Genomic DNA, 22828 nt, shown 5'->3' on the forward strand with positions numbered 1-22828 from the left:
GATGACAGAGGAAGGAGACAGTTAATTTGAACACAAATCAATCAATAGATATTGTCTAATTTAAACAGCACCCTAGATAAAACAGATAAACTCAATGGCCCTACAACTATTAAAAAAATCAAGTTCATAGTTTAAAACCATCCAGAAAGAAAACTCTAGGCCCAGATAGTTACACTGGCAAATTCTACCAAACATTTAAAGAAGAAAAAGCACCAATTGTACACACTCTCTTCCAGAAAATAGAATATGTGGTAGGCAGAATTATGATCCTACAAATATCCACACCCTAATCCCTGGAACCTATGAACATGTTTTGTTACATGGCAAAATGGACTTTGCTGATTTGATTAAGGGTTTGGACCTTGAGATGAAGAGATTGTCCTGGATTATCCATGTGAGCCCAATCTAATCCTTAAATGCAGAGAACATTTCCAATCTAGGTCAGAGAGATGAGATACAAGGAGGAGGAGAAATTCAAAATGTAATAAGCACTTTACCAGCCATTGCTGGCTTTGAAGATGGAGAAAGAGGGTCATGAGCCAAAATATGTGGGTGACTTCTGGAAGCTGGGAATGACCTTTAGCTGACAGTCAGTAAGAAAACAGGGATCTCAGTCCTACAACCACAAGGAACTAAATTCTGCCAACAGTCTTTGTGAGAAAAGAAACAGATGTTCCCCTAGAGCCTCCAGAAAGGAATACAGCTCTGCTGACATCTTGATTTTTGGCAGGTGAGACTTATGACCTAGATAATCATAAGATAATATATTTGTATTGTTTAAGGCTCTAAGTTTGTGGTAATTTCTTATGACAGTAATTGAAAACTAATACATTTTTGTATTAGTTTGTATAGTTTTGAAAACTAATACAAAACTAAGAAATACATTCCAACTCATTTTGCAATGTCAACATTACTCTGATACCAAAGCAGAGAAATATAGTACAAATAAAGAAAACTAAAACCAATATCCCACATATTACCAGATTAAATTTTTCAATACATAGAAAGAACAATCTACTGCAACCAAGTGGGGTTTATCCCGAGAATGAAAGGCTAATTCAATATTTGAAAATCAAGCAATGCAATCCATCACATTAAGAACCCAAAGAAGAAAAAACACATGAGCATAGCCATAGATGCAAAGAAGTCTTTTGACAAAATGCGATATCTATTAATGATGAAAACTCTTAGCAAACTATGAATAGAAGTCAACGTCCACAACCTGATAAAAGGCTTCTACAAAAAACCTTCAGCTAACATATTAAATGGTGAAGGACCGAATATTTTCTCTCAAAACTGGGAACAAGGCAAGAATATCGACTCTCAGCACTCTTATTCAACATCATAATGGAAGTCTTATCTGGTGCAACAAGGCAAGAAAAAGAAATAAAAGACATACAAATTGTAAAGTAAAGAAAATTTTCCATATTTGTGGATGACATTATTGTCTATGAACAAAGTTCCAAGAAACATATTGGAAAAGAAGAAATGAAACCAAAATAACTAGACACGCATAACTAAAAAAAATGGACTTCAAAACATACCTCACAACTTATAGAAAAATTAACTCAAAGTATAATATACTTAAATGTTAAATTTTCATTGAAATATATCTAAATGTGTTAAATATACATGTACAACACAATGTAAATCATAAAATGTAAATGTAAAGCATAAGAATCTGGAAGAAAATATAGGAGAATATCTGTGTGATCTTGGTTTTGGCAATGAGTTTTCAGGTATGACACCAAAAGAAAATATTTACAAGTATGACACCCATAAAAGAAAAAAAAATGATAAATTGGACATTATCAAAATGAAAACTTTTGCTCTGTGAAAGACACTGTTAAGAGAGTGAAAAGGCAAATCATGCTGGGAGAAAATATTTGCAGATTGCACATCTTATAAAATACTTATATCTTGAATATTTAAAGAACTCTTAAAACTCAGCAAAGGAAAACAAAAAATTCAATTAAAACATTGTCAAAATATCAAAATATGCTGTGTATCATTATTCACCAGAGAAATGAAAAGGAAAACCACAAGATAGTACTACACACTCTTTAGAATGGTTAAAATTTTTAAATATTGACAAAAATATCGTGACCATACTAAGTATTGCTGAGAATGAGGAGAAATTAGAACTCCAATACTCTACTGATAGAAATGTAAAATGGTGAAACCTCCTTGGAAAAACAGTTTGGCAGTTTCTTAAAAATGAAACTTACAATTTCCATACAACATAGCCATTCCATTCCTAGGTATTTACCCAAGAAAATTAAAACATATGTCTACACGAAAATTTGTACGTGCATATCCATATCAGCTTTATTTGTAATAGCCAAAAATTGGAACGTACCTAAATGTCCATTAACAGATGAATGGATAAGCATTCACCGTACCATGTAATACCACTCACCAATAGAAAGGAATATGCTATTATTTCATGTAAAATCGTTATGTTTAAAGAATGAAGCCAGACAAAAATAAAAGAGCATGTGCTCTATGATTCATTTTATATTTAAAAATACTATAAAATGAAAACTATAGTGACAAAAAACAGCTCAGAGGTTGAGTGGGGTTGGGGGTGTAAGGAGGGAGAGATTACACATGGGATGAAAGAGATTTGGGGAGATGATGGAAGTGTTTGCTATTTTGATTATGATCATGGTTTCATAGGCCTAAATATATGTAAAACAGATCAAATTGAATACTTTAGGTACTTCTAAAACTTTAATTGTACATTTAAAAAAAATTGAAGTATAGATGATTCACAATGTTGTGCAATTGTACCTTAATAAAGCTAAAATAATTACTCACTTGTAGGTACTAACTGAAAAGGCTGAGAGTGATAACCTGTCTTGTTGTTTATTCTCATGATATTTGATTTACTTGTTTTTGCTTTTTTCATTGTAAGTTCATTTTTTTCCTTGCTGGTCTTTTTAAATACTCCCTCAGTGATATTTCCATTTTCTGTAATTTGAAGAAAACAGCATATGCTGCTGAAAGGTTGACCCTCCTCAGAGATCTCCCCGTTTTCTCCTTATTTACTAAACTTCTATCCCAATCCTTGCTTGAAAATCTGTAAAAACATACATATTTTCCTCAAGATACTAAAAATTTACCAACATGAAAGTATAAACAACTGATAGGGATGAATGTATTAGTTCCTTTTGTTGTTCCTGGTTGACTCACTTTTCTTTTGTTTTCATAAGAGATTCATTTTATTTCCTTGCAGGCTTCTTTAGGACACTCCCACTGACATCTCTCCATCATTACCTTAAAAAGTCAGATTGTACTGTTCACCAAGATCAGGAAAAACTGACTCTCCTATGGGATATATAAATTAATGGAAGCATTCACGTGATACTCAGTTCTCCTTCAATCACCTTCTGACTCGGCTCCCTGACTTTTACTTTTTTCCGGAAAGTTCTGGCCTCATTCCACCCTTACAGAAACATCCAGGAAAGGGCACTTCCTTCAGTTCGACTTTAAGCAATCATGTTTTGATCATGGTCCCTGAACTTTACTGCTTCTAGAAAATTCTGTACTCATCCCCTACCATAAGAGGAACTCCCAGGAGAGGGATGTTAATTTCTCTTTCCACAATCACATTGTGACCTTATTCCTTGAACTTTATCACTTCCAGAAAGTTCTGACTGCATCATCCCACTCCCTCAGAAACACCAATGGGAGGGGATTTCAGTTCTTCAAAAAACCATACTCTGAACCAAAATATTGACCCTTACTTCTTCCAGAAAGTCTGTTCTCATCCCCCACCATCCCCAAAAACCCTGGTGAGGCTGCCTTGCTTTCCTTCCACCAGTCAAGTTCTGATCTCATTCCCATATTTTAAAAAAATTGAGGCTGCTTTGGGAAATCTAGGATTGGGGTAGAAGGCACAGTATTGATTTTCTGAGGGACCAAAAAGCCATTTACGAACATCACTCCATCAGCTAGCCTTTATGAAGTGCCTATGAGTTCACCTGTGCATTTTTTTTTATCAGACTCTCCCTTCCTCTAGACAGAAAATGAAAGATCATTCCAGCCCCAAAATATTAACGGTCAGAGTCCTCCTTAAATATGTTTCTCAATTGAACGTGCAGGGACTCTGATGACTAAAGTGTGAACATCAAATAAACAGTGATTTTGTATAAGTTGTGTAAGTTTGTCCATACACACCACTGGCAATAAGCACACACTGCAAAAATTTCCAAGTCATGTCTTGTGAAGGCACTGTGGTGAGGAGACAATCACCCTGAACTGGAAACTGTGGTCCCAGCTCTACTACTCACTGGCTGTGTGACCTTGGAAAAATCACTTTCCTACCAGTTTCCTCATCTGTGAAATGAAGTTTGGACTGATAAAATGACTTCGTTTTTTTACCCTGTGACCTAGTTAGAAATACATCTTATAAGGTGACAATTTTCTTACATGTAAAACTAAAACAAGTTTCTCAAAATGATAATTCTTAACACTACTCATGGGTTAGATGAACTCTGATGTTCTTTGGTTTATTCTTTTTAAAAAATTGCTTGTGACCCACAAAACTGATTTCAAGAGTTGTAATAGGTGGCAATTCTCACTTTGAAGTACACTGGATTGAAGAAACTTTAAGATTTCTTTCTGCTCTATTCTAAAAATTAAAATGTCTACACTTTTCCAAAGTGTCTACATTGGAAACACTAAAAAGCAAAATATAGAACAACAGCCTCAGTCTTGCTGAGTTTGATCTTCCTCAGCTTGTTATCAGTTACAAAAGTCAAATATTCTCCACCTCCAGATGACAAAGTCCTATAGAAAATGTCCCAGATCAGACCCCCCCCACCAAGATGCACAGCAGAGGGTAATCTTGGTACTTAGCATCTCTGAACTCCAGTACCCTCATCTGCCACTGTCCCTACCACTCTTATAATCAGTCTATTTTAGGGTCTTGTACTTTTTTAACATTTTTGCCCATTGAATTCAGGAAGTATTCATCCTGTTATTCCACGTACTTTGTTTACACTTAATGACATGAAACACACATACGTTCATGGAATATACATACAATGATACACACATATGTACACAGATATCCAACATACATACAAACAATAGTGGCCTCAGACTTCAGTGTACTCTAGAATTACCTGGAGAGTTTACTAATAAATGGAAATTTTGGAATCCAACTCTGTGGGTCTGGAAGATAGGAGCCAGAGGTCCTACATTCTCAAAAAGCTCCCCCATCGGGCTTCCCTGAGTGGCGCAGTGGTTGAGAGTCCGCCTGCCGATGTAGGGGACACGGGTCTGTGCCCCGGTCCGGGAAGATCCCACATGCTGCGGAGCGGCTGGGCCCATGAGCCATGGCCGCTGAGCCTGCGCATCCAGAGCCTGTGCTCCACAACGGGAGAGGCCACAGCAGTGAAAGGCCTGCGTACCGCAAAAAAAAAAAAAAAAAACTCCCCCATCAAGGTATTTTTATGCAGATGGTGGACTCACACTCCTTGAAAAACAGTACGACATACATTCTTAAAAGATACTGAATTATGAATATGATCCTTTCTGGTTGAGGACAAGAAAAAATAGTCAAAAGACAATTGAGATTTTGAGTCCAGGGATCTAGGAGAGGAAAGGTAACATTAACAAAAAATAAAGACTTGTGTGTCACAGGAAGATTGCTTTGTAAACTGCTTTATTAATTTCGTATTATGAAAAGAATAATTTTCCTATAACTGGATGAAATTGCCCTGCTGACAGAGAGTTTCACAGAGACAAAGCAATATTCAATTAGAAACTGGTAAGTGGAAACACCAAAAGGTTTACAGAAAAAGTAAATCAGAAAAACTACAAGCATGTAGAGCAGAGGCCACATTACTGACCTCAGGGATAATCTTAGGATTCAAGGTATAAGGCAAAACTCATAATGATTGTCAGGTTCAGGAGTTTGGTAGCGCAAATGATGCCTCATTTGCTGCTTCTTAGTCTTTCTCCTGATTTCCATCATCTGCCCTACGTGCTTTTCTACATCATCCCCCACTTCATTGTGATCAATATGCCTGCTGGGTATGGCCCATCGAAAATTAGGGACAAGCCGTCTAATCCGTCCCAGCCTGACATTTCCTCCAGGCTTCTGGCCTCTACCCCCTCCTAAATCGCGTGATTCCTCTCCATTCTGCAAAGGGGCCTGGTCCCCGCCTTCCTTTTCCTGTTGGGTATTTTCCATGTTGAGATTTTTTACTGCTTGTTCCTCTTTGGACGCCATTGCTCCTAGAAGACAAAAGACAAGAGAATGGACTATTTTCTGGGTGGACTGATCAGCACCGAGGACAGAGGCCCTACTAAGCACCTCTCAAGACTTCCAGCCCCGGATGTAAAGGCTCTTCAAATTTTCGTTTTCCCACCTGAGAGGTTCCTTATGCCCTCTAGGGGGCCCCCAGTCCAAGCTCTCCCCCTCCCTCGCCCAAAACCCACCATTTGCCCTGCCTATCCATGCCCACGTCTCTGCAAGCACCAAAATGGAGGATGGGGTAGGGGGCAGTATTTGGGGCTTCTTAGGGCTATCCACACGTTCCCCCCACATCCCAACTGTCCCCCGCACAGACCTGGGCCTATCCTCGCGGTCTCCTGCTCCTCCCGATTCTTGCTGCAAGTGCGCCGCCGCAACACTTCGACTCGCAGACCTGCAGAGAGTAAGGGTGGGGGAAGGGGGGCTGCTGCATCCGGACGCTCGGCCCCTTCTCAGCCCCGCATCTCCCACCCCCGGCCACCCCCACCCAGCGTCCCCCGCTCCCATCCTCAGCCGCCCCCGCGCCGACCACCATTTTCTACCCCGAGAAGAAAGGGGGCGGGGCGGGGGTGTCGGAAAAGCTCGCTGTGTTGCGAGAAGCAGGCAGTCGCCTCAGGGCCGCGCGGCCCGCCCCCAGAGAAGGCCTACCGTTTTCTGTGGCCAAACGCTAGGCCGCAGGGGGCATGGGGGCTGCGGTCTCCGCCCCGGGGCAACCGGATCCCCGGGGAGGGGTCCGCAGGCCGTGTCCGTTCGCCAACGCCACCTCTGGGGACCCCCCTCCGGGTCCCTTACCTGCTCCTCCCGCGCCTCTTATTTTTGGGGGCCGACCCCGGCCCGCACTCCCGCAGGGACCGAGAAGGCAGCGAGCAACAGCTTGGTCTACCGTTAGAGCGCGGCGAGCGCCAGTCGGCGCTGGCCGTTCACGTGAGGCCTCCGTCACCGCGGGACGCCACGCCCTTGCCACGCCCTCTCCTGCACTACGGGGTCGCACCGAGCCGGCCGTTCGCACTTCCCCCTGCACCCCGTGTCACTTGTCCAAGCACCGGCCTGGGCCCCGAAGCTCTCCTTTTTTTGTGTGTTCCTGGGCCTTTCTCTAACGGCCGTAGAAGGACAGTATCTTCCCAGGGGGCCATTGGCCATTCCCACTGCTCTTCAGGGGACTTGCCTTTGCCCTCCTCTGCTCCCAGGATACACCCCTCCCCCTTCCAGGATTCAGGCGTAACATTTTAGGGGGTGCAAAACCCCTCTGTACTGAAGATAAATCGCACTTTAATGCAATATTCTCAAAAAACAAAATTAATGCAAGAATATCTATGATGAGCAAGGTGCCCCAAACACCCCACCCCCAAACTGTTGTCCTCCTTGTTACCAATGCCCACTGTTTTCTCGTTTTCTCTATACGCAAATGCATGGTGGGGGCAACAGTAAGTGAATCAAGGAGATGGAGTTGTTTCTAATTATTCTTAACACTTTATTGTTTTGTTCCTGTTTTTGATTAAAAATTCCTTCTATTTATAGTTTACATTAACTTTTTTGTTATGGAAAAATTTCAAACATGCAAAAATAGAATAGTATAATGAAAGGCAATGTACTCGTCACCCAGTGTACACAACAACTGAAAGTGTACTGGAACAACTCATGGCCGATCTTATTTCATCTATATCCTTACCCACTTCCCACCCTTAGAGATTATTTTTGAAGCAAATTCCAGACATAATATCACTTTGTGCATAAGTATTTCAAAGTGCACATCTACAAGGACTCTTTTTTACTGACAATCATAATACCATTATCACACCTAACAATTAATCATCCATTAGTATCATTTAATGTCCAATCCGTGTTCAAATTCCCAATTCTGTTATAGTTTTTTTAACAGTTTGCCTGGACCAGGGTCCAAATAAAACCTGATGCCTACTGCTGCTTTCAGGATACTCTCTTTGTCTTTGGTTTTGAGAATTTGACTGTAACGTGTCTTGGTGAGTGTATCCTGCTTTAAATTTGTTGAGCTTCTTGGATGTATTTGTGACTGTCCTTAAATTTTAAAAGTTTTACCCATCATTTCTTCAAATAATCTTTCTTCTTTCTCTCTTTCTCCTTTTTCTTTTTGCTCCTCAGACTGGGTAATTTCAATAGACTTATCTTAAAGTTCCCTGATTCTTTCTGCTGCCTGTCTACATCTGACGTTGAACCTTGCTACTGAATTTTTCATTTCAGCTACTGTACTTTTCAGCTCCAGAATTTCTATTGTTTTTTTTTTTATAATTTCTTCCTGATATCCCCTGTTTGGCAAAACATCATTCACCTGGTTTATTTTAGTTCTTTTTCTTTACCATTTTGGTCATATTAAAGGCAGTTGATTTAAAGTCTTTTATATATATATATTTATTTATTTTTGGCTGTGTTGAGTCTTCGTTGCTGTGCACAGACTTTCTCTAGTTGGGGCAAGCAGGGGCTACTCTTGATTGAGGTGTGCAGGCTTCTCATTGCGGTGGCTTCTCTTGTGGTGGAGCACGGGCTCTAGGCACTTGGGCCTCAGTAGTTGTGGCATGCAGGGTCAGTAGTTGTGGCTCGTGGGCTCTAGAGCTCAGGCTCAGTAGTTGTGGTGCATGGGCTTAGTTGCTCCGCGTCATGTGGGATCTTCCCGGACCAGGGCTCAAACCCATGTCTCCTGCACTGGGAGGCAGATTCTTAACCACTGCACCACCAGGGAAGCCCTGATTTACAGTTTTGAGGGACAGTTTCTATTAATTTTTTTCCTGTGAATAAGCTGTACTTTGTTTGTGTGCCTCATAATTTTTTGTTATTGAAACTGGACATTTTGAATATTACTATGTGGTGACTCTGGAAATCATATTCTTCCCTCTCCCCAAGATTTGTTGTTGCTGGCTATTGGTTTGTGGTTGATTGTTTGTTTAGTGATTTTTTTAAAACAATTTTTGTAAAGTCTGTATTCTTTATCATGTGTGTCAATTAAAGTCTGTTGCCTAAGCTTAGTGGTCAGCTGATGTTTTGACAGTTACTTTAAATACCTGGAGTCAATAAAAGTTAAAGAAGAAGAAAAAAGAAGAAACATTCTCCCAGTCTTTGCAAATTGGTCCTTGCTGGGGAACTCATTCAGTCTTAGCCAGGCCATTTACAACTCTGCATTAGTCTTCACTTCCTACTTGCCTGAGCCTGAAGGACAGCTGAGGTGAAAGCTTTGGGTCTCCTCAGGCTTGTAAAGCACATGCCCACCTTTCCCTTTCATGCCATGTTCTCTCCTTTGGCAGCCATCTCATCTATACTTATATCTTCAATTGCTGTCCATCCACATATGATTCCTGCATTTCCCTCTCTAGCTCAGTCTCTGATCTAAATATCTTGCTGCATTCTTAACTTTCCCACTTGGGTGTACAAAGGTACTGAGAAATCAGGATGGCCCATCATGTTCCCTCCAGAAAGGATCCATTACATGTTGCTCATCCCAGTTAATATCACTACCTGTCACACAGATAATCAGGTGAAACATCTGAGAATCACACTAACACCTCCCTCTATACCCCCAACCCAACTCTCAAATCTTTCATGAGTTCATCTGTTTGTTCATTCATGCATATATTCACTCATCTAGTAGAAAGAGGAATATTGCTGGCTCAAGGGAAAATGGGGATAATCACACAATCAGAGTCCTGGAGTAGGTGATCCATTGCTAGGAGAAGGGCTACCATAGGAAGATTTGTCACTGCAGGGAAAGTAGTGAGCATAGGTGCTGAGGCAGGTAAATTGGTATGTTTGGTGCTGGGGGACATATAGACAATCTCTTCTGTGATAGCATTTATTTTTCCAAAGAAGCAAGAAGCCAAAAGAGCAGTTGAGAATGTTGAGGTGTGAGAGAGTGTTGAAGGTTTGTGCACAGAATAGATGTTGTGCCCCAGTGGTCTCAGATATTGAAGAAGTATACTGACTATGGAAATGTGGTAAAATTGCCTGCTAGGCCTGAGTTTTCTTCCCATATCTTACAATAGCTTTCTTTCTGCTTTGTCTCTCCCCACTTTTCCCACCAGGCTCCCACACTGGTTTTTGTCTTTTTCTGGAACAAGTCATACTCACTCCCACATCAGAGTGTGCTGTTCCGTAGGCTAATATCAAAGGTTCTTCACACACACCCTCAACTCATTCTTATCATCCAAGTCTCAGCTGAAAAGTCACGTCCATAGCATGGCCTTCTCTAGTGACAAAGCATGGCACAGCTCCAGGGATCATCATGTATGGTGTAGTCAAAGTAAGTGATGGTCTTTGAAGTTGTCAAACTGGGTGGCCCTGGAAATCCTTGACTGCCTTCTCCATAAATATTATTTTTGATCCCATTTCTCTTTTTTATTTACTTCATGGCATTCTTCACTCACTGAAATTACATTAGTTATTTTTTTATTTTATGTGTATCCAAAAGAGAATGTAAACCCCATAAGGGGAAGGGCCTTTCCTGTCTTAAGGACTCAGTAAACAAGTGCTGCATGTCTCAATTGTTACCTACCAGATACACCAAAACAGAAACATAATTAAAGTTGAATGGCAAAACCAACTGACATTGGAATCAGAGATCACAGTATGCAAAATATTTAAAGAAATCTTGGACATTTGCTATCCAGCAGTTCTCAAACTATAGTGAACATCAGAATCTACCAGAGAAATTGTTCAAAATACAGATTCTTGAACCTCAAACTCCAGGGAAAGGTCTAGGGTAAGGTCTTAAAAGTTGCGATTTTAACAAGAGCCCAGATGATTCTTATAAAAGTGGCCTGTGCTTCATGCTTAGACCAACAAATACCTTTTAAAATGCTGTTTTTCTCATTCTCAGACATAAATTGTAGCAATATTTTCTTAGGTCAGTCTCCCAAGGCAAAAGAAATAAAATCAAAAATAAACAAATGGGACCCAATCAAACATAACTTTTGCACAGCAAAGGAAACCATAAACAAAACGAAAAGACAACCTACAGACTGGGAGAAAATATTTGCAAATGATGCAACCAACAAGGGATTAATTTCCAAAATATGCTAACAGCTCATACAACTCAATATCAAAACAAACAGCCCAATCAAAAAATGGGTAGAAGACCTAAATAGACATTTCTCTAAAGAAGACATACAGACGGCCAACAGGCACATGAAAAGATGCTCAATATTGCTAATCATTAGAGAAATGCAAATCAAAACTACAACGAGGTATCACCTCACACTGGTTAGAATGGCCATAATCAAAAAGTCTACAAATAATAAATGCTGGAGAGGGTGTAGAGAAAAGGGAGCCCTCCTAAACTGTTGGTAGGAATGTAAATTGGTGCAGCCACTATGGAGAACAGTATGGAGGTTCCTTAAAAAACTAAAAATAGAGTTATCATATGATCCAGCAATCCCACTCTTGGATATATATCCGGAAAAGACGAAAACTCTAATTCAAAAAGATACATGCACCGGAATGTTCATAGCAGCACTATTTACAACAGTCAAGACATGGAAGCAACCTAAATGCCCATCAACAGATGAATGGATAAAGAAGATGTGATATATATGTGTGTATATATATATATATATATATATGTAAATGGAATATTACTCAACCATAAAACGAATGAAATAATGCCATTTGCAGCAACATGGATGGACCTAGAGATTATCATACTAAGTGAAGTAAGTCAGACAAAGACATATATTGTGTGATATCACTTACATGTGGAATCTAAAAAATAGTACAAATGAACTTATTTACAAAACAGAAACAGACTCATAGACATAGAAGACAAACTTATGGTTACCAAAGGGGAAAGTGGGGGAAAGGATAAATTGGGAGTATAGGATTAAAAGATGCAAACTACCATATATAAAATAGGTAAGCAACAAGGATGTACTGTATAGCACAGGAAACTATATTCAATATCTTGTAATAAACTATAATGGAAAAGAATCTGAAAAAGAATTTATATATATGTACATATATAATGGAATCACTTTGCTGTACACCTGAAACTAACACAATATTGTAAATCAACTATACTTCAATTTTAAAAATGGTGTTTTCCTAGGGGAAATTGCTTCTATACCATTAGTCTGTTACCTATTATGCAGAGTTCTATGATATCTTCAGTTTGACTGCTGGTGTAATTACTGGGAAGCACAGTGTTCATCTAGGACCTCAGGTTGCTTTTCCAGATGGGATCTCATTTAACTCTTGGTAAACAAACTATCAGGGTCCACTGCAACCAATTTTTGTTTTTGAGCTTTTCTTTGAGCATTTCTAAGTATTTTTAAGGATTGCTATTTTATGTTTTCTATTCTTTCTTAGAAATCTTCCTAAGAATGAGAATATTATCTCTTATTTTTAAATAGAGATAATAATAATAGAGATGGTGTGTTCATTCTACCTTGCACACACCACGTGGGACAACTGGGCCCTTTTGTAAAATTAACATATGGGATCTTATTGATCTTATTTTTTCTATATCTTGAGACATTTTGCTATTCATCATCCTAAGAATTATTTTATTGTTAGCTAATTATTCCCAGGTATACTAAAAAGACTAAAAAAATTGAGATAATGCAAGAATGATGGACTAGCTTACATTAAGAATGACGCAATACTGAAACAAGTCATATCACATCACCATTTAGTTTTTTACTGCATTGTCCAAAGTATTACACTATCTTTCAAGAAGGTATAAAAGAAGTCAAAAGACTCCATCTTTGCATTTATTTAATCCAGCTTCCACTGAACACAGGTGGGATTTTTTTTCCATTTTCTTCCCATACAGACGGAAATTGAGAGAGGAATTCATTTTATGGTTATTAAATCAGAAGATGTAAGTACAGTGACAGCAATATCAAACTGTGAGTCTTCAAACGACAGTATATTAGATGAACTTTCTCAAACTCAAAAATCAACCAGTGAATAATGTACTTCTAAGGACCAAAATGATAAATGGTGTTCTCCATCAGTTTGACACTAGTCATACAATATGTTGTGACAAGAACTAGAAATGCCGTGTTTTGCTCAAAGGACATGGGGAAACTTTCTGTCATCTTTATGATATCATATATTTAGTATATGTCCAACATTTAATCAGTAAGTTTCTAAGTAGACAAATGCTGAAATCAGGTAATTAGAAGGAAATAGATCATGTATAAGTGGAAAAAAGTCATTGGATTCATCATTCTAATTGGTGTTCATCAATCTAAAAATGAAAATGTTTTGCAACTATGGAGCAAGACAATGGCTGTCTTCCCTTAAATGAAATTATGAGCTGTCAAAGTTTTGAAAAATTTTGTTTTGATGATTTAAGTACAAGATGAACCAGAGTGGTGGTAAGACAGAATTTATTGGGGATGTAAGTGAGATAGAAGTGAAGAATCGGTATCTACAAGATGTATATATTCCAGATTCAGGCATGAGAGTTGATGAGTAAGTTACATTCACAGGATGATGGCTATTTGTGTATACCTATATTAAAAGCCAGGAAAGTGAGGAATAAAATTTGGGTTTGATATGTTTAAATTCTTGTTAAATGTTCTGATTTAGTTGTCCTCTGTTATCCCTTTTCTTTTCACTCCTGTAAATTATTCATAAATTGACTTAATACACAAAACATCAAATGAGTATTTTGTATCCAGAAGGTGATGATGATTTTGTCTTGGTATTCTTTTTTTTAATATATTTATTTATTTGGCTGCTCCAGGTTTTAGTTGTGGCATACGGGATCTAGTTCCCTGACGAGGGATCAAACCTGGGCCTCCTGCACTGGGAGCACAGAGTCTTAACCGCTAGACCACCAGAGAAGTCCCTTGTCCTGGTATTCTGAGTGGTAACATTCTTGAGTGGCTAGGAGAACTCAATATTTTTATCTTGTTTAATCAATGCGGCTGGTGGGAGTGACCTCTCCAAAGTGCCTTTATGATGGGAACCCCTGACTCTCATTTCAGTGTTCTACTTAGCCAAGTCAATAACACACTGTGTGCTTCCTTATCAGCTTCTGTGCCTCAAGATCAAAGTTCACAAACTTTTCTGATGCTAAATCTAGAAGTCAAAATAAGACAACTGGAGAGCTTATGAAATAGAGGGGTGGGGGAGATTTTCTTCTCCTATCCTAGACTCGACTGGAGATCCTTCAATTAAATGCAAATGATATAATGACATTCCTTTTTTTAAATTTATTTTTTTTTGGCTGTGTTGGGTCTTTGTTTCTGCACACGGGCTTTCTCTAGTTGCGGCGAGCTGGGGCTACTCTTCATTGCGGTGCACAGGTTTCTCATTGCAGTGGCTTCTCTTGTTGCAGAGCACGGGCTCTAGGCGCACGGGCTTCAGTAGTTGTGGCACTCAGGCTCAGCAGTTGTGGCTCACGGGCTCTAGAGCGCAGGCTCAGTAGCTGTGGCAAACGGGCTTAGTTGCTCCGTGACATGTGGGATCTTCCCGGACCAGGGATCGAACCCATGTACGCTGCATTGGCAGGTGGATTCTTAACCACTGCGCCACCAGGGAAGTCCCTATAATAACATTCTTTCTCCAGGACTCCATCAGGCAGCCAATTCTAACATAACAAATTGGCACAGAAACTCACGTGGGCAGGTAATGAATTTGCATGCATATCCCTTTATTGTTACATTTTCAAGTATTCCCTCTAGTAGTCAAGCTTTTCAGTTCATGTCCAGGACACCTCTTTTAAGAAGGGAAGAGTCAAAGTGGGAAGCAAATTGACATCTCCTGAAGTGCCCCACTAGGTGCCCAACACTGGTGGTTTAAAAATGAGGAAGGCTGAGGGTCAGAGCAGTTAAATATCATTCCCAGGCCCCACAGTTAGTAAAAGGCTGAGGAGATCTTCTCACCAAGGGTTGTCTGAATCTAGTGACCATAGTCTCGCCACTCTCCCACTTGGACTTCTCTTTTAGATGGTAGCCTTGCAAGGATGAGGAATGATTGAGCTTATGCTTTTTTGGGTAGGGGAATCCGTGCTGAGTGGTACAGGTTACCAGGGGATTTATCTTCCTCCAGTTGAAGATTTCTGATAGATACACAGGATTAGAGCTCATGTAAGAAGTCTGGAATGAAATGTGAATTGGAGCCTGCGTACCTTGATCCCATTAGGTGCCTAACACATGCATGGTGGCCATGTTCTACTTTACTCTTTCTGAGTCTCATTACTCTCTCTGCAAACTGAAGTTGCTGGACTAGGTAACTGCTAAGGTCCCTTTCTGCTCTGTTTTCATAAGGGCTAAAGATGGCCACTTAATAGTTTTTGGATGCTGCAAAGTGAGTCAGAGTTCCTCATCAACTGCCCCATCCCTCCTTGTAGGCTGCACTTCAGCCATATCAGACTGTCTCCTGGCTGTGTACCCCAAGCACATTGGGTACATTTCCTCTTCCATGCCCTGTGCATAGCCAGGAATGTCCATATATGTATTCCACTTCCTCTCACAATCCTACTCTTCCTGTACGATTTAGCTCAAAGCCCATCTCCTCTGATGATTTTGACTGGCATTGCCTGGCACACAATATTTTCTCAAGAAGGGCATGACAAAAGAATGAGGCCATTAACCAGTGAAGGTTTAATATTCTTAATGCATAAAAAACAATAAATATCAGAAAAGGTGGTTAATTATATCAGTAATTAGGGAAATGGAGGTGAAAACAACAGAAAGCAATATTTCAGAGTCATCAGTTGAGGAAGACTTATTTTAAAATTCTCTAAATACCAAAGTTCTGGTTTGTTTTTGTTTTATTTTTTTGTTAGGAGTATGATGTATAAATTGAGAATTTTCACCCACTGCTGGTGGCAGTTTAAAAAGGTGCAAACATTTGGGGGAACAATTTTATAATTTCAAGTAGAGCTTATTCATGTCCTAAGACTCAGACATTTCATGCTTAGGCACATAACAGCTGGAAACTCATACATACGTACATACATATATTCATAAAACACTATACCATTTAAGGAATAGTGCAAGTATTTCGTAACAATTTTCAAGGCCACATAGCTTGGTAAGAGGCATTACAGGGATTCTAACCCTGATTTTTCTCATTCTACACTAGCACGCTGACTCCCCCGCAGACAGTCAGTCACCTTCTAGGGCTCATGTAAACTTATTCGATGTGAAAACTCTGCTAGAATCTTGCAGTTGTAAAGGACAGGGACACTAAGTAGGCAGTTGTATAGATAAGTTTAGGGCTGAACAGAGAGAGAGAGGTGTGAAATAGGAGTTTGAATACAGGTTGCCAGTGCCTGGCACATAGAGATTGCTCATAAATATGTAGTGAAAGGATGAATGAAATGTCAGTTTTGGAACGATCAGCCTCTGGCAGTGATCATACATCTTTACAACTTTTACCTAATTGTATATGAGATAGAGGCTTGTTTCATACTTCCAGTTTTAGAACCTGCTTTGTAAAAATTATTTTTTAAAATGTTTATACTTTTGACAACGTGAAATATGGACTTTGGGTAATAAAGGGTGTATAGATATAGGTTTATTGATTGTGACAAATGTAGCACTCTGAGGTGGGATATTGACAGTAGGAGGGGAATTGTGTGGGTTTGTGGGAGCAAGGGGTACATGGGAACTCTCTGTACTTTCTGCTCAATTTTTCCTTGAACCTAAAACTGCTCTACAAAATAAAGCCTATTTAAACAAACAAAAATCTTTATTGCTTTGGTTTTCTTTCCTTGCTAAAAAATATTATATGCTTGGGGAAAATTTAGAAAGTAGAGGTCTTCACCAGCTGGTGAGGAGAACTGGAATTGCAACTTGAACCTCACAGTTGAGGACAACAGATTAGGTGGGGATGAGGGAGCACCAGGGGTTCCCTTAAACCCACTTGATGGACTTTTCTGGATGTGAAATGTGGCACAAGACCCTGTGCTTCCACTGCTATTACCTGTGCAGTCTCTGATCCTGTCTGATAAGTAAAATTTGGGATGATGCTATACGTAGTTTCTAATTTGCTTCCTCCCCAGCCCCTTCACTATTAATTATGGACATATTTTCAGAAAAGTAAATCTCTCTCTACAACAAAAAATTTGCAAATAAATTTAAGACCAAATTCAAACCTCCTGTTTTAAAATGTTATTTTTATTATAATTACGTAAGTAGTAAATCTTGGATGTAAGATAAATTCGAACAACACGGAAGTGTACATAACATCTATATTTCACCGCAACCCTGGAAATATCCATTGCTGTAATTTGGTGTATGTATAATTTATATATATTGTATGTTATATGAAGAGCTGTATAGAAAGACCTTTTCGTAGGAGAACATCCTCCACACCCAGCCACCTGAAAATACTGAATTCAGTGTTTGTTCACTGTCCTGGCAATGCAGAAGAGTCAGAAAAACTAAAGGTTGAGCATTTCTTATCTTCATCAACTTTTAGACCTTGAACTCTCTATTTTCTTTACAAGGCCTTTCCTTTTCAAAATTAATACGAACTGGCTTATGTTTCTCCTTCCAATGAATAGCTAAACAAATATACCAAAAATCCTTCCCTACAAATCAATATTCCTAAGCCACATCCTCCCCTCTCTCCTCATTTTCATAAACAACAAACTTCTCAAAGCAGGGGGAACTATATTCACTGTCTCCACTTTCTAACCTCCCTGTCATTCCTCAACCCACCCCTGTCTATTGCCTCTCCATTCAGCTGAATCTGCTCTCAACAAGGTCACCAATGGCATCATTGTTGTAAAACCCAAAGGAGTTCATTTCAGCCCTTATCTATATAAATGAGCCCATGTTTCTGATGAAAACAAGACATGCTCCTTGATTTTGGTTGTTGTTAAAAACAAATCACAGACTTACAGAAAATTTGCTGGTATAAAACAAAGAATCCCCTGCCCCACCCCCTTCCCTGGACCATATGAGAGCAAGTTGCCAACACGATGCCCCATAGCTCCCAAATACTTTAGAGTGTATGTCTTACAGACAAGACCATTCTCCTATATAACCAGAAGACAACCATCAAAATCATGAAATTATCATTAATAAAATGTATCACAAGCTAATCCTCAGACCCTGTTCAAGTTTTGCCAGTTGTCTTAACGATGTCTTTCATAGCAAAAGGATCCAGGACAGAATCTTGTACTGTGGTGTCTCTAGTTTTCCACAGTCTAGCAAAGTTCCTCCGTTTTGTCTTGACTTTCATGACCTCGACATTTTTGAAGACTGTGGGCCGGTTATTTCATACCCTTTTCTCCCTCCCTTCCCCTTCCATTGCCTGCTGCCTTGAGACTTTCAGAGCTACAGTTCTAGATCTGACCACCAGGGGGGTATCTATCAACACTGACTACATTTTACAAAGGAAAAGCCATGATTTTCTTTTTTTTCGTACCCTTATTACAGTGACTCACCAAACTGTTTGCTAATTCCTTTCTACTTTCCAGGTCTGTTTTGTGTATGACCTCTCTGGCATGTGACTGATTTGAACCAACACTTCACCTAAGAAATTATATAAATGGCAAATCGGTACATGAAAAGGTGATCAACATTATTCGTCAATATGGAAATGTAAATTAAAATTACAGTGAGATATCACTACACCCCTATGAGAATGGCCAAAATTAAAAATGCTGACCATACTAAGCACTGACGATATTGTGGAGGATCAAACCCTCATACACTGCTGATGGGAATGAAAAATGGTATAACCACTTCAGAACCAGTTTGGTAATTTCTTACAACATTAATCTTACATCTACCATATGCTCCAGCCATTGAACCCCTAAGTATTTACCCTACAGAAAGAAAGCATGTGTCCCTGTAAAGACTTAAACCCAAATGTTCATACCAGTTTTATTTAAAAGAGCTTCATGTTGGAAACAACCTCATATCCCTCACCAGGTTAATGGATAAAACAAACTGTGATATATCTGTATAATAGAATACTACTCAGCAATAAAAAGAAACTATCTATACAGGCAACAAATGGGTAAATCTAGAAATAGGCTGAATGAAAGAAGCTAGGAAAAAAGTACATTCTATACAATTCTATTTATATAAAATCACAATGAAATTAATTAATAGTGACAGAAGTTCAGTGGTTGCCTGGGAACAGGAAAGGTCCAGGGGAGGAAGTTGGAGGCCAGAGGCAGGTGGGTGGGAGATTACAAAGGGGCACGAGGAAGTTCATTATCTCTGCTGTAGTGTTGGTTTCATGATGTAGACATATACAAAACCGTATTAAAGCATACAGTTCAAATGTGTGCCATGTATTGTATGTCAATCATAGGTCAATAAAGCATTTAAAATATATTTTTCTAAGTCTTTGATGCAATTAAAATAACCAGGAGAACAATACCCATCAATATGCTCTTATCATATTAATAGGTCCACACCATGTCTCACCAAATTCATCTACACCACATATTACCAAAATAGAAATCATCTTTTGCAATGAGGTATGTTGAAATATTTAGTGAAAGTTGATGCACATGTCCTTCTGAAGTACAGACTAAAACTATTATTTCTTGGAAAATAATCATAAAGATATTTTAGAATATCCGGTTATTTTAGGGGATATGGCTGAATATTATTATAATAGGGAAGCTCTAGAGTAATTATTATTTTTCAAAATACTAAATCCTCATAACTGACATTTTATACTAACACTTGGAAACTTTTTGGCATTTAAACATTTTGTTACGCAATGGATAAAAATGTGGTGATCAGGGAAGAATCCATGGTACAATCACAGATTGCTAGGAAAAACAACGTAGCATATTTCTTTTGTTTTTTTAGAAACTGTTTATTTTCCATCAACCTATTTCCATTTTGAGTTTGTGGAAGAACAGTTTCAGACCACTCAGTGGTTGTTCCTACCCACTCAATGGCCTGAGCAGTGGGAGCTGCAGACCAGTCTTCAGTGGCAGGCTGAGCACTCCAGTCTTCAGTGGAGAACTGCTGAATAGGCACAGAAGGCACCTGCACACCTTCAGACCAGTCCGCCACCTCAGGCTGAGTAGCAGTGAACTCAGGAGCTGGAGCAGTCCATTCACCTTGAAATTCCTCCTTGGCCACAGCCTTCTCAGCTGCCGCCTGCTCTCCCTTTTCAATCTCTTCAGGATCTCTGTAGAAGTAGAGATCAGGCATGACCTCCCATGGGTGTTCACGGGAGATGGTGCCACGCATGCGCAGAACTTCCCAGGCAAGCATCCACCACATCAGACCCACTGAGTGAGCTCCCTTGTTGTTGCATGGGATGGCAATGTCCACATATCGCAGAGGAGAGTCTGCGTTACACAGAGCAATGGTAGTCAGGTTAGCATAAGAGGCCCCAGTGAGAGGCTGGTGGTCAGCCCTGGGATCAGTAATCACTAGAAGTCTTGGCTCCCGGAACGCTGCCTGGATCTGGTTAGTGAAGGTTCCAGGAGTGAAGCAGCCAGTAATAGGAGTGGCTCCAGTGGCAGCAGCAAACTTCAGCCCAGCTCGCTGGCCAGTATTCCTGGAGGATATGACACTGACATCAGCTGGGTTTTCAATGGCAACAATGGCACGAGCCTCCAACAGAAGCTTCTCCCAGGTTCCCTTCAGATTTATGATGTAGATGCCATCACTTTTCCTTTTGTAGATGTACTGTTCCATTTGGAAGTCAAGGTTGGTGCCACCTAAGTGGGTTTCTGCTGCAAGGAATTTGAGGACATCCTTCTCCTTCATTTGCAGGACATCAAGACTCCGGACATTGTGAAAGTTTCCCTTTAAGTTCCGATGGGAATACAGAACAACGCCGTATGGACCCCTGTCTGGCTGGCACGGAAAAGGCAATTGCATATTTCAATACCCATCTGACAGACATACGTGAGAATCACTGACTATTATTTACACAGTTAGAAAATATATATGTAAACTTATTGCAAATGCATATTAAACATCAAGCAGCTCCCTCAAGCTATAGAATTCATTGCTTTTGCACAAATAAGGCATTTCTAAGATGGGCCTCAGGACTACTACAAAGCAAGTAGCTGCTGATGGAATGACATTCCACCTGCTAAACCTCTTTCCCATGAGATCAAAGTAGCTTCTCTACTTTTAGGCTAGAATCTCACAGGAGCTATTTTATAACATGCTTTTGTCCAGATCTATGAACTCACTAGAGCCAGGCGTCATATTCCACCAGGAAGTGAAGTGTTGTGGTTTCCTGAAAACTGCTGCCCTTGAATCGGGAGTAGAAGCTCCAGCAGCCATCAGGACACATGCTCAGAACCTGCCCCCTTCAGACACCTGATATGACCAAGGCCACCGGCATGAGAAGCTGCACAGGGAGAGACAGATCCAGCAATTACCATGCTTTACTGGTAACTGTGTGCCCTGCACCGTGCTAGGCACTGGGTTAGTGACATAGACAGTGAAACAACTGAGCAGTGATCCTAACTACCAGATGTTACAATGGGTTTCTCACCAGGGCCTTTTTCTTTTTCTTTCCTCATCTCTCCCCCAACAACGAAGTTGATAATAAATAAGAAGTGGCCAAACATTCATGATCCCACAATAACCACAGGACTATAGGCTTACTCATGTGTTATCACTGAATGTTCACAGCGATCCTGTGGGGAAAGCACTGTTATCCCCATTTTACAGAGGGGAAAGCTGAGGCTTAGAGTCGTTACCTGTGTCACCTCCCGCGCCCCTGCCTTTAGAAGGAAAGTGGCTCCAGGACACCCCTGGAGCAGGACACCGCACCCACTGGGGCTGGGCGGGACCCCAATGGCTTTACCTACGAGACAGCGGAGGCACCTAGCCCCAAAGCGGGAAAGAGGCGACTTGGAAGCGGATCCCTTTGTCTCCCCACACCCTAGGGCGGTCCAGCCACCACCGCCGGGACGCACACCCTCAGCTGAGTCCCAAACACCTGAAGGCGGGACCTGTGCTACTCATCAGGTCACGTCAGTCTCTGCAGAAAAGTCGTCACGGTCGCCTTATTGACGTCAGGTTTCCATGGCAACCGCGAGGCGCAGGCTAATCCCCCACACCGGAAATGCCTCTTGCACACTCCTCCACTCCCTGGATTTCGGTGAAAGCAGAGGACCTTAGCTCTGGCTACCACCAGAGAAAGCATACTAATTAGAGGCACTAGACTGGGATCCGGAAAATTGGCGAACTCTGCCCAGGCTGATGGAAAAAAACGTCCCTGTTGTCAGGAATATGTTTGCTTTAAAGAGACAAGAGCGGAGTTACTCTCAGTATACAGAGACCCAGGGAAATATCCTAGGATTCTTGGAGATGAGCTAGCCCTCAGAGGGCTAACAGAAGTTCGTCATCTATGGTAGAACATTAAGAGAATGTCTATAATCGTGTGATTGAATGATCTAGGAAGTTGGAAAAAAGTCACTTATTTATTTATATATTTATTAAGTCATTTAAAGAAACATTCAGAGGTGCTTCAGGGAGGCAGGCCTAGAAAAATATAATCATTTAATAGGCAGAAAGAAACCTAGTCAATTCCCCATACAATTGGTTTCTGTTGGGGAAATTCTTATTCTCCATTCCTGATGTTTTCTTCCATGAGGAGGGACATCCATGACCAAAATACTTCTAGCCTCTC

At 40.2% G+C, this 22828-nt stretch overlaps 3 protein-coding genes across 3 annotated transcripts in view; 1 reads left to right on the forward strand and 2 right to left on the reverse strand.

Moving 5' to 3' along the window:
• Positions 1-22828, forward strand: part of LOC132512911 (nuclear RNA export factor 3-like) — a 482492-nt gene that overhangs the window by 436034 nt on the left and 23630 nt on the right. The gene's annotated exons all lie outside the window — the stretch shown is intronic.
• BEX4 (brain expressed X-linked 4) lies at positions 5658-7191 on the reverse strand. Its single transcript, XM_060137644.1, has 3 exons — positions 7061-7191; positions 6585-6662; positions 5658-6249 (listed from the first exon to the last, which is right to left on the reverse strand). Exon 3 carries the CDS (start codon positions 6242-6244, stop codon positions 5882-5884), a length of 363 nt encoding a protein of 120 aa, XP_059993627.1. The 5' UTR covers positions 6245-6249; positions 6585-6662; positions 7061-7191; the 3' UTR covers positions 5658-5881.
• LOC132513961 (small ribosomal subunit protein uS2-like) lies at positions 8113-21057 on the reverse strand. The gene is made up of 2 exons (XM_060138608.1): positions 20051-21057; positions 8113-8302 (listed from the first exon to the last, which is right to left on the reverse strand). Exons 1-2 carry the CDS (start codon positions 21055-21057, stop codon positions 8113-8115), a joined length of 1197 nt encoding a protein of 398 aa, XP_059994591.1.

Source organism: Lagenorhynchus albirostris, chromosome X (genome assembly GCF_949774975.1).
Source record: "Lagenorhynchus albirostris chromosome X, mLagAlb1.1, whole genome shotgun sequence".
In the NCBI taxonomy this organism is placed as follows: domain Eukaryota; kingdom Metazoa; phylum Chordata; class Mammalia; order Artiodactyla; family Delphinidae; genus Lagenorhynchus; species Lagenorhynchus albirostris.